At 43.9% G+C, this 12,822-nt stretch overlaps 1 protein-coding gene across 1 annotated transcript in view; it reads right to left on the bottom strand.

The window, feature by feature from the left end:
* The window catches only part of MYO5B (myosin VB), a 1,009,160-nt gene that overhangs the window by 127,261 nt on the left and 869,077 nt on the right, over nt 1-12,822 (bottom strand). Inside the window, exons 25-27 of the mRNA XM_086960377.1 lie at nt 12,702-12,821; nt 4,892-5,032; nt 3,681-3,749 (exon numbers count right to left, since the gene is read on the bottom strand). Coding sequence (XP_086816503.1) covers nt 3,681-3,749; nt 4,892-5,032; nt 12,702-12,821 — 330 coding nt within the window. The remainder of the gene's footprint in view (nt 1-3,680; nt 3,750-4,891; nt 5,033-12,701; nt 12,822) is intronic.

The following is a 12,822-nucleotide window of genomic DNA, read 5'->3' on the forward strand; positions in this document are numbered from 1 at the left end:
CCTGGGACGAAGAAATCTCGTCCGGACAGGCAGAGAGGTCTGTTTCTGAATTAAAAATGCTCCGGTTAAAATATCTACAGTTTTAAAAGAGGCAGATCGTAGTAGCGTCTGTACGCTAGTTTTCAATCACCAAGCATACAGAAATGTAAACATCACACTCACACTGAAATAATTATCCGCTTAAATGCACAAAGAGAGAAGGAGATGCCCCCGGCTTCCGCCTCAGGGGTGAAACAAGTAATCTGTTATGAGAATGGGCGGCAAGCCTTAAGTAGTGAGGGAGGGCGGGAGGCGTCCAGGAGCTGGAGCGCTACCCTGCCTCCCTCCAAGATGGCGGTTCCGCGTTCTCCCGGCCGGCGAGAGCGCTGTGCTCGGCTGCGCCGGGGGAGAGAGAGCAAGGTCGGGACCCCTGGGACCAAGAAATCTCGTCCGGACAGGCAGAGAGGTCTGTTTCTGAATTAAAAATGCTCCGGTTAAAATATCTACAGTTTTAAAAGAGGCAGATCGTAGTAGCGTCTGTACGCTAGTTTTCAATCACCAAGCATACAGAAATGTAAACATCACACTCACACTGAAATAATTATCCGCTTAAATGCACAAAGAGAGAAGGAGATGCCCCCGGCTTCCGCCTCAGGGGTGAAACAAGTAATCCACCAGTTCTGGTTCCTTGGTATGGAATAAGCTGTTTTTTTGCAATTTACATACATTTCTAATCATGATGGATACACGCTACTTTGATGATGTTTCTGTTTTGCTAATTCCTTCTTATTTGTTCTTTAAGTAGTTTTCATTGTATATGTATGTATGCATGTTTGTATGTAGCTGTTAGCATTGGTAAAGTGCAAGCTTTACTCAAGACCAATAGAGCACTAAACCTGGCCTCCAGGAAGATATGTTCATTGGAAGAAGATCAAAGGTAGGCTGTCTGATCAGATGTAGTGCTCCTTGTAGTGCTTCAGCTTGTTTTGCTCAATTCCAGGAGAGTCGCTGCTGATCTGATATTGATAGGGGTGCGTGTTATCAAACCTAAAGGGGGAAGACTTGCCTTGTGGTGTTAACTTCTTATAATCTTTTGTCCCCAATGTGGTAATATCCAGGCTCTTGGTCTGGAGTAATGTAAGCTGGGATCTTATTGTCGAGAAGCTTAATAAGTGATGCAGCTTGTCTTGAAGATGATCTGGGCTGGAAGGAGGGCAATGTAGGTTTTTCAACATAGGGGGGGTGGTGATGTGGTCAAATTCCATCATTTGTCCATGTGGATTACCTTAAAAAGGACCGATATCAAAGAAGGGAACTTCACAAATCAATCAACACAGGAGTGGATCAGATGTAAGGCTCCTTTGGTTGAAAATGTTACAAGAGATAATATTGAAAATGACATAGAATACCAGGTTATTGAAGTCATATAAGGAAACCACTGAGAGGTGGAGACAAGAAAGAACTGATACAGCAGCAAACGTGTGAGTGGACACAGCGCTTCAATTCTGTTACAGAGGGACTGACCACGATGGAGGCGGTGACACTTATTTTTTACATACTCAGACTTTTGCGTTTATGGCTTCTACCGCCAAGGCCTAAGCTAATGATCTGTACTTCACTGTTGGACTTATCCTAATGGAGTCTGATCGCTTCGGGGTGAACTTTCCAAAATCTCCTTTTTCTTTGTGTAACACCAATGTATATATGGATTGTTATTAGCATTCATGTTTATAATCTGGGAATTGTTATATCATACATTTCTTTATATTTATGAGTGTGCTTTTACGAAGGTTTCCCTCTTAAGCACTATTCGCCTTCCCAACTAACTTGATTCAGTAGATAAATATGTATCAAATATTTTTTGTATTTCATTATTGATGTGTTGGACCGTCAGTAACCATTGGCCAAATATTTTGCCCGACTTATAGTTGGGAGTAATTACCAGTCCTTCATATCTCCAGAACTTGTCTCCCCGACCCTTATTGTGGCCCACTAGTCTTGGATCCATTTTTGGTGGACCGGCTAGCACAATGGACATGCACACCGTGATTTGCCCGCTATGCTTCAGAGGTCCTTACTACCCATCACATATCAGCTGTGCCATTTTTAAATAGGGAACGTCAGTGTCCACACTTCCTGAATTCCAAAGGTGGAGAGCGATGATTTGCTCTGCCGCCCTCCAATATTGAATCACTCCATTATTCAGCAACTTTTATAGATGCTCTTTTGTGTCAGTTTTAACCCTAGTCTTTGTGCAAATCATGTTGCATATAATCTTATGTATACTGTTTCAGATTGACAACAGTCTTTGAACAAATTGCCTGCGAGTAAACTTTTGTGTGTGCTCACAAGTGGACTTTTTTAATTCCCTGACTTTTTGAACTAATTTCTATATACATTAGATTAATTCTTCATCAGTATGAGTTTTAATTTCAGTGATTTGAGGCTATTATAAACACTTGCCAATTACTCATTTGTGCACTCATATTGTTTAATACAGGCTTATTCTACAATCCTTCTCTAGCACTCTGATTTAGGAACTTTAATGACACCACCCTGTGCAGTAAGTGTCTTCACTGTGGCGTCTCCCCATTTTCATTATATTATGAACCCCAACATACTTCTGATTTGTTCCTCATTACCCACAGCCATGGCTCTGCTTTCATATTACTTCTTTTTCTGATGATTATCCTCCATTGATTTATAAGGTTGAAAAACCATTGACACATAAGCAATGCTACAAGCTCTTGTGATCAATACATAATTTGGAATTGGCAATGTTTTCAGCCACCTGGTTAATGTAGACTGTAGGCATTGCATGGTTGTTTTATATATACATACTTTGCACTTTGTTTCAATTATGACACCAGGTGTTCACTCTATGAGCAGTGTATGATTGTTGTTTTTGTTAAGTTTGTCAATAAACGTTTTTTTACATTTACATATGAACTGCGGTATTTGGTGTTAGTACTAATCACAATTTCCTTAGATAAAGAGGTTCCTGGTGAACCACTATTTCTTGCAACGATAATTCTTGCTGATCTGCTCCTGTAGCTGTAGTTTCTCAACCATGGGGTCAGTGTTTCTCCATCCTGACCTCTTATGTGGACTTTCACACAGATTGTCAGCCACAGAAACCGTTCCCGATAGATAAAAAGGCCGCCGCAACTTTCTATTCAGGTTGCATACAGCCAATCAGAGCATTCCCATTGGCGCGTGCATCCGGGATTCATCTCGAAACCTCCACAAAACATTTAGAGCCAGAGATATCACTATCATTTTTAACTTGCATTTCTCAACAAATACTGAACAGATTTAAACCAAATAAGCAAAGGGCACTTCCGTGAACTGACATCTACCTCCCTGCCAAACTTGGTGTAAGCCCGTTCAGCGGTTCAGGCGGTAGGTGTGGCTAAAGGTTCCTATGGGAATTAACATTACATATGCAACCTTATTTCGCGCTTTAGCTATTTCATGCGGTCTTGTGAACTGAAAAGCTCTCTGGTATGATTTCATGGCTGATTTTGGCATCAGAGAGGTTCTGCCATAAACAAATTTGGCTTATGCAAATTGAAGAACCTGCTATATACTTTCAATGGGATTTAATATGAATGTTGTGGCTTTTGCCACCACTGTTACAAATGTCTCCACGAATGAGAACCACAGCTGTGTTATCTGATTTGTATTCAATAGTTCCTCACCTTCAGATTGTTGTACGCGAGATCAGTATCACGGTCCGGGTTATTATTTTCTTCTGTTGTTTCTATTACCTGAGCAAATGACACAATAAATTCAGAGGTCATACAATGTTAAAACATTGGCTTAAAACCATTATTATGTAGGGCACAAACTGGACTTCAACGCTAGCCTATGGTCATGCATACAGGGTAGCGATAGGAAGGTGCACATTTAGCCTCACAAAAGCCCAGAATAGTGAAAGATGAAAACATATAATATATAGACAAAGTTGTCCCAACACTTTTGTCACAATCCCACATTATAAAAACACAAGTGAAAAAAAAAATCTACGTCAGAAACTATCTCCTTTGACCCCTCCCTGCAACGCCATTTTAGGGGTTCATTATAAATGGTTTGGGGTTAAATGTTTCCAGATGTGCCCACCCAACCAAGAAACGTCAATGGCTTGTTCTGAGCACTTTAAATTCAGAAGCAAGCATGAGGGGAAGAAATGAGAACAATTTGTTAAAAACATCTGAGTTTTAAAGTTTGCTTCGTAGAGTCCTGTGACTTCTCCATTTCTTGCATCTATTGCACGTAATAAATACTATAATAACAATATATAATAATATGGTCTTAACATCCTATTGGTTAATGCTGGGTGGTCAACCCTTGACAAGTATGATGCATGTGGTCAGCACTAGAAGACCTTTTATGATGAGTCATGAGAGTGAATGCCAAAGAGTGGTGATTGGGTGAGAGGCGTGAAGCGAGAAGATGAGACAATGGAGGAGATGCCGTAAGGTGAAACCAAAGCTCACTACAAGTGGGCTGGCGTGACAGAAGATATGTTAAATTTTTTAACCTGGGCCCAAGGCTGTTGACTTATCTCTATGCTGGGCGCATGAATAAATATCAAAAGATACCCTTTAAAGAAGCCGCATGAGGTTCTGGCTGTATTACACAGTGCCATATTATTGACTAAGGCCAAAATATAGACCAGAGAAAAGCAAAAAACTTTGAAGTTCAGCAATTGACGTACTGATTTCCTACAGCCTTCGTGGTGCTTTGATTAAAGCTGGTATCAAAATGAAAAGTTGCTAAGATTGAAACTCTGATATTGAGACATGGGACGGGCTGAGCGATTAGGATGCAGATGGAAAGTGCCACAAATAAGCTTGGACGGTGCACAACCTTCACTGCAGTTGAAACTATGTCCTGGCTAATGCCTGACCTGGGATTTCTTGTTTTCTAGCTCTTCCTTCTTGTCCAGGTGTGCTTGCAGCTTCTTCCTCTCCAGCTCCAGCTCGCGAACCCTCTTCTGCAGCTTCAAGAACAGTGTCATGTCCATGGCCGCTTTCTCCAGCCCGGCCTCCTGCAGAAACCAACAAGCAGAGACAAGATTTTACCACTGAACCCACATCAACAGGTATTTCCACAGGACACCGGCTGATTTTCTACTTTTAGGCATCACTATCAAAATCTACTATGTAATCCAAGTTTGTGTAAGCTTCCAAAAAAAATAAGTCACATCGGGAAATCTTAAGGTTAAGAATGTTACAGTTGTTACAGTATTAATAACTTAATAGTACAGTCTTTATAACATATAGTAAAAGTGCAGTAATAATGACATATAGTGGAAGGAATAGGACTAGCTCTGGAACAAAATTTGTAGGCAACTGCTGAAATACATATTCAGTTATGATGCAGATCCAAATATGATTATTTTCAACAAATGCAGTGCATTTGGCAATGATTGGTTTTGGACAGAAAATTGTAATCCATATAGAGAAGTTACAACTCCGAGTTAAACAAGTGCACGCAAATAATGTAAACAAACAAGTAAAATCATGGAATAAAAGAAAAGCAATGAGTCCGTTCTGTAAAGGGATCCTAGGAGGACAACATATTTATATGAATGAACAAACTAGTTTTATTTGCTCTAGGAATTTTCCATTTGTAAATACCAACATTTAGTTGCTGGGGTATATGACCATATCATGTGGATAAATTACCCCATATCCCCTCAGACACAAATCTGATTAGATTTCTCCCATTTTCCTTAATGTCGTCTGGATATAATACACTTGGAGTAATACCTGCTTTATCTGAAGTAGCCTGAAGCCAGCATGTATGCCAACTCTCTTGGACACTGCAATGCCTCTTCCTAGTCGGAGTCTTCCATCCTTCCCAGGTCCCCTTCTCATTTGGCCCTCAATTTCATGGGAACCCCTGTGGCGTTCTATAGGTCATGGGACTTGCCTTTTGTACCAGAAGCTCAGATAGAACCCTGTGTTCCAGTGGACCGCCATTAGGGCTATCTCAGCATCACTTTTTATGTGGGCCCCCAAAGCTTGTGGTAATCTTAGGTATCTAAACACCTCTGTGGGCCTCAGATTGTAATCCTCTTTGAGTCCCGCGTATGACTTCAGTCAATTACACCTAAACATTCCTCAAAGAGGTTACTCCTATCATATCCCATCCCCGAATACAGTTCAGTCAACTCAACTCACTCAGATCACCACTCGACAGAGAGCAGTATGTTCAGTCAGCTTCCCTTCCCACCCCCTTTTTCTTTGGAGGCCATGCTCCATATTTTTGTTGCTGTGATCATGTGGTGCAGTCAATCTCCATGCCACTGCTGTTGTATACAGTGTCTTTATGTACCACACCCATTCCCACAGCATGCCTATGTATTTTAAGTGCTGGCTCCTGCCCAGAAGCAAAGGTCCAATCTTTTATCACTACCAAGTGGCCCAGTAAGATGTCTACAAGTCTGGCTATGCTGTTCTACCATGATAGATCCAGTTTGTCAATACATTTAGATCAATATGTATTACGCAGCCGCGGCCACTGCAGGTAAGAGCGGTGGGGCCAGGTGGGGGGATTTCGAGAGACAACCACGAGGGAAAACAAATTATTTATTTAATTTCCCCTCGTAGCCATCTCTCAAATTCCTCCCCCCACCCGGCCCCACTGTTATTACCTGCAGTGGCCGCGGCTGGTTATGAGCCTTTGGAAGAAAGCATTTGGAACCCAACACAGTGTGTTTTACAATGCATATAATGATTTTAGTAGCACTATCATGTTTTAGAGTGCAGCTTGTCCTAACAGTGAGATTGGCAGTGACCTTCATTGATGCACATCTCTCTGAAAGCCTGTCAGCATCCTATATACATTACACCCACATTTCTCGTGACATAGATGCCCAGGCATGTATACCCATCATTTGCATATCAGAAAGATGGTACATAACCCTCAGCTTGGTCCTGAGCATCGAAAGGATATAAAACGGACTTGCTTCATTTAATATTTATTTATTTATTTGAAGAGTTTTATAAATCGCGAACAAGACCCTTACGGGTATCAGAGTGCTGTGAAAGTATGCATAAAACCAACATAATGGCACAAATAATGTAGTTGAGGTTAAAACACTATCAAACAAAGGGGGTAAACAAACAAGGTCCGGGCTTGGGAGTCGGCCTAACCAGTACAGATTCAGAAGGACCATAGCACGAGATAACAATTGAACAGACAAGCAAAAATACATTGAAACAAACGTTGTAAAATAAGTATCACATCTGTAGACTGGGGTCCTGAGAAGGAGTACAGGTTGATGCTGTTAATGATCACTCAAGAGTAGCCATTTAACATGTTTCTTGAATGTTATTTTATGTTATTAACATTTATATAGCGCGAACGGTTACCCGAGGGTGTCCCGGTACTGACTGCTTTCTCTAGGCGTTAAGATAAAGACACAGATTATAAGTTAAAAAGCCAGGTCTTCAGTTGCTTCCTAAAAGTTAACAAATCCGTGGAGTTTCCCTAATAAAAGGGGCGCTCGTTCCAGGCTCTTGCTGCACACGCTATAAAGCTTCTTCCGCCTCATGAAGCTTTTTTTGTAGTTGGGACCTAAACCAATTTCGCCCCCATGGAGCGCAATGTTCTTACAGGTTGGTACCACTGCAACCGGTGCTTAAGGTATTCTGGGCCAGTATCCTGCAGAGCCTCATACACAGTACACAGGGCCTTAAAACGCACCCTTTTCCTCATCGGTAACCAGTGTTTTTTTAAAATTTCATTGGAAATAGGCCTAAATTTCCGAGTATTAGTAAGCAATCTAGCGGTAGCATTTTGCAGCAATTGCAGCTTATTCGTGGATTGTTCTTGCAAGTTTAGGTAGAGCCCATTACAGTAGTCTAACCTAGACATGATAAGAGCAGTAACCACTGTCCGCCTATTATCTGCTGGCAAGAAATGTAAAATTTTCTTGATCATTCTCAAGGTGTAAAAAGTAGTTGAAGCCACCACATTTTTATGATTACTAAAATTGAGCTTGTCATCAAAAATTATTCCCAGATTCTTTACCTTCCTAGAGGGTATAGGGAGGTTGCCCAGAGAAGCTGGCCACCAACTAGGGGCCCAGAAATTGGGGTCATTTCCAAATAAAATGACTTCCGTCTTAATAGAGTTGAGTTTTAAACAGTTTTGCGCCATCCATCTCTCTACTGCCTTCAAATAGTCGTGAAACCGACAGTCTATGCATGCTCTCTGCCCGGGTAGCAAGGCGACCACAATTTGAGTATAGTCTGCATAGGAGATAAAGTTAAAACCGTATGAGCCAATTAAAGATGCCAATGAGGAAACATAAACATTAAAAAGAGTAGAGCTAAGGGAAGACCCCTGTGGGACTCCTCAGGGCTGGGTAAATTGTCTGGAACAAAATTCATACAATACCACAATTTGGGACCTATCCATGAGGAAGCATTTTTACAACTTCCAGGCCATACCCTGGACCCCGCATGTTGACAACCGGTCCATCAGTAAATCATGATGGACAGTGTCAAAGGCCGCTGACAGGTCTAACATGATCAATGCGGCCTTACCACCCCTATCCAACACTTCTCCAATCTCTTCAGTAGATTTAATAAGTGCGGACTCAGTACTGTGACCCTCTCGGAATCCATATTGAGTTAGGTCTATGCCTCTTGTCTTACTTAAAAAGATGTAAGTTGTCTGTTCATTGCTTTTTCAACCAGTTTAGTCGGTAACAGGAGACGAGATATTGGGCGAAAATGATTAGGATCTTTGAGATCCAAGTTAGTTTTTTTCAGTAAGGGGAGGATTGAAGCAATATTCCAACGTCTAGGGAAATCCCCCATCTCAAACATTAAGGCGAATAAGGAGCTAAGTCAACGGGCAACTGGACCTGAAGCCCGTTTGATGACAGACACCGGGCAGGGATCATAAGGAGAACCTGACCTGGCTGCCACCAAAAGTTGCTCCGTTTCCGTGATAGAAAGTGGCTCAAATTTATCAAAAACAGCCAGTGAGGTGGTCATGTTGGAATTATCTTCCAAAAAAGCCCTTAACCCCTTTTCCCTTGGGTGTTGAAATGCTGAAAAAATCACATGGACCTTTTTTTGAAAAAACAAGGCAATATCCTCACATAGTTCATGTTTTGATTCAACTTTTTTAGTTTTTAGTACGAGGGGAGGCCAGATCAGATACTATATTAAACATTTCCTTGGCCGAATTTCCTGCAAGATTATTGCGGCTTGAGAAAAAATCCTTTTTTGCTTTATCGATCCTTTGTTTATAAGTATGTGACTTTGTTTATAACTTTTTTTGCATTTTCCTCATAATCTCTTCTCCATGTCCTTTCATGAGATTTACAAATGAGGTTCTGTTCCCTTAGATCCTCAGTGTACCAAGGGGCTTTTGGATGGGATCTTTTCGGGACCCTCACTTTTTCCGGAGAGAGATCATTACATGCAGTCTCGACCCAATTGGTGTAGTGTGTAGTAGCCTCCTCTAACCCTGGGGGTGATTGGCCCACACTCATCAAAAGAGCATTAATTAGTGCGGGGACCTGCAATTTGATTCCAGGCTCCATTTACATTTACTTTTAATTTGACTTTTCGGACCCACCCTGACCGGCATGCGGCCTGAGCAAACCAGCTCAAATTGCACAGCGGAGTGGTCAGTCCAAGTAAAGAGCAACGTCCCTAAGAAATAGAGCTGTGCCCTGCTCCATGAGTTGGGCCTACACCCGTTGACTGAGATCCGCACTCTTCATGAGATCCAACAGTGCCACTGTGTCTGACTCAGCCTGAGATTCTAGATGATAATTAAAGTCACCCATGATGGTAAATGAGTCGACCCAGAGCCCCTCCTCCAGGAAGTTTCCCATAGAAGTTAGGAAGTTGTTTTTGGGTCCGGGGGTCTATATAGTAGAATGCCCTTAAACGTGGAGTGATTAGTAAGGTTAAAACTAAAGGAAAGTGCCTCATAATCAGCATTTGACGCTATCTGAAAGCCAGCCTTCAGAGAATCATGGTAGATAATCGCTAGGCCCCCACCTCTCCTCCCTGGTCTGTTAAGGTTATAACAGATAAATCCAGGAGGTGTGGCTTTCACTATATGTGGCCCTGAAGCTTCATCCATCCAAGTCTCTGATATGAAGGCCAATTTGACATTTTCCTCCTCCAGAAAGGTGGCACACTCCAGGCTGTGTTTTACCAGTGACCGAGCGTTAAGCAGAGTACATTTTATCGCTGAAACATCTTGTAACTTCCCTTTAGATTTTTTATTGTTAAAAGGCCTAATCGCCTGATATTCCAGTCTAGGTAGCGAACAATTACAATTAAAACAAGTGATATCTACAGAGGGCTGGGCTCAACTGGAGACACACACAGCCATGATTTCCCACCACCGGCCTCAATATACATAGTTGGTGTCTAGTGCACCTCAAGACCTGATGTAAAAGATGCAGGGGTTCTGGCGCTGTGCGCATCCTGGGCACGGACGGGCGCAGACGGGCTTACCTTTGGCGCGTCCGCGTCCATGCTCCCATTTATGTGGTCCTGGTAAGCCACTAGACTGGCGGAATGATGCAGTGGAACGATTGGACAGGAGAATACCTCCCAAACCGCTTAAAGATTCATACAATTCTGTCTATCATGTTCTTTGAGTATGCTACATAGAGCTGCAACAGAGCCGGCCGTTATGCTTTTGTACCGTGGCCACTGACCACTGGGTTCAGTCCCGTCTGTTCTTAGGCACTAGGGGCCTCTACTCTCTGCAGCCACACAATCGCACTGGCCCGTGGCTGGGGAGGTGACTCCTCTGATCCGATGCTGGGGGAGAGGGTTGACGAGTTGCCTCTACCCACTGCTTTACACCGGCAGGTCATAGGTTTCTGCACAGCACTTGTGTCAGCAGTATACATTTTGATGGCCTTCAGTTCTCCCAAGTGCCTACAGGTACCACTGCTACAGGTGTGTTGATTGGGCCCCTCACTCCTTTGCCCTGTAGACGGTAGGGTCCACCGATCAGTGTAGCTCAGGGAACAGACAGTGGGCAGCCTGTCAACCCTGATGGCCTATGCGTTGGGCCGAGGCCCTCCTGTGGTCCCTGTCAGCACCTGCCCCCCAAGGCTTTAGTGTGAGCAGCCCCTACCTCCTGCATAGTCCTAGTCCTTCGTTGTCGTTCTTCACGTTAGTTCACCTCCACACGACCTATAGTAGCTGCACCTTTCTGCAGGCCTCTGCACGGGATAGCCCTCGCCTCACCGCAGCTCACCGACTACTCGAGCCCCTCAGTCGGTCAGCACTCAGGTCCCCAAATAGATCGGCGTTCCTCCTCCTCTCCAGTAGCAGCCGGGTCAGTTCTTCAGACGCAGAGGTTCGTCCCAGTACGATCTCCGCACTGGGTATCCATCCGTGCAGCACTTCCCCATGCCACACACGAGGGACGCTGATCTCCGTCAACGCACGGGTTAGAACACAAGAAGGTCTATTTCCCCGCCTTAGGTTTCTTGGATTATGTCACTGTTTCCTCTAATCACAATTATTTTTTTTTTGTTGCTGGGGGCATGGGGTGGCAATTGTTGCTGATTTGGGTGGGGATAACAGCCTCTCAGGCCTCTATGGGCATAGGTTCACGGGGATATTGACGGAGCTTCAGCTTCACGCATCCATCACGGTCGGTGGCTTGACCAGGCTTTAAGCCATCATTGATTAACCCAAGCATAAAATGCATTCTTCAGGGCCCAATCTTTAAAGTAATGTTTTGCTTTTCTTCTTTTAATCAAAAGAATCAATATGAAACACAGAACTAGTAGTTAATGCTTATAAGATGTACCATCAGAAGTTCAGAGCCTGATATTTCATTCCAAAGGCATACTATTTAACCCGTGTAAAACCGTTTGCCCTACATAAATTGTGGAGGTGTTCGCTCGATAATTAAACCCAGGTATGCACGAGGATAGCTTGAAGCAGCACACGCCGCATTGTTAAAAAACCATGTTTTCCTTTGCGTGCACGAAGCGGCAGGCACCGCGTGGTGCCTGCCGCTTCCTGCACGCAAAGGCAGGGGGGTACCATAGGTACCCCCCATGTGCACCCCCCAACCCCTCCCCTTCATCCCTGGGGGCTCGCAACGGGCCCCCAAAGAAAAGTCCGTATGCCTTTCTAGGGCGGAAATGCCGCCGTGGAAAGGCATAGGACCGCCGACATCCTCATATGGCTGGCCGTGTCTGATAGACACCTCCAGCCATATGAGAGCTTTTCCGCCGCGGTCGGAAGGCGACCGCGGCGGAAAAGCGGCGGACGGAAAAAAGATCCCCAGCCATCCTAATCTGGCGGGGGGTCTTTTTTCTGTCCGCAGCGGTTAATCCGCATCCTCCGGGGCTGGCGGTGGCTTCCGCCGGCCCGGAGTATGCGGATTAACCGCAATCCTAATGAGCCCCTTAATCCCATTGAGAACACAGTATCAATGCACTTCCTGCTGGAATAAGAATGCAAGGTGTGAAGGAGCAGGTCTACAAACTATAACGTAATAGTTCAGTGTTGTGATACCCGGACTATCCAAAATCTGCTGAACGCTACACTGTGCCCCTATTTTCTACCCAGTCCTCTTTAAGACCTGCTCATGGGCTCATATGCCCTACACCTACCTCTGCCAGGAGGATCACTAGCAACAACTAGGAAGTATCCGTCCACATGGTCTGGGGATATCGATGAAAGGTACCATTGTCTTACCTCGACTAGCTGAATGGTGTCCTCCGTGTCCCCGATCTCGGATGTCGAAATGGATGGGTAATTCGAGTCCGACTCTAAGCTGCTCTGGTTAGACGGATTCCTTCGGTGGCCTGGAGTTTGC

Source organism: Lissotriton vulgaris, chromosome 3_1, assembly GCF_964263255.1.
Source record: "Lissotriton vulgaris chromosome 3_1, aLisVul1.2, whole genome shotgun sequence".
Lineage (NCBI taxonomy): Eukaryota > Metazoa > Chordata > Amphibia > Caudata > Salamandridae > Lissotriton > Lissotriton vulgaris.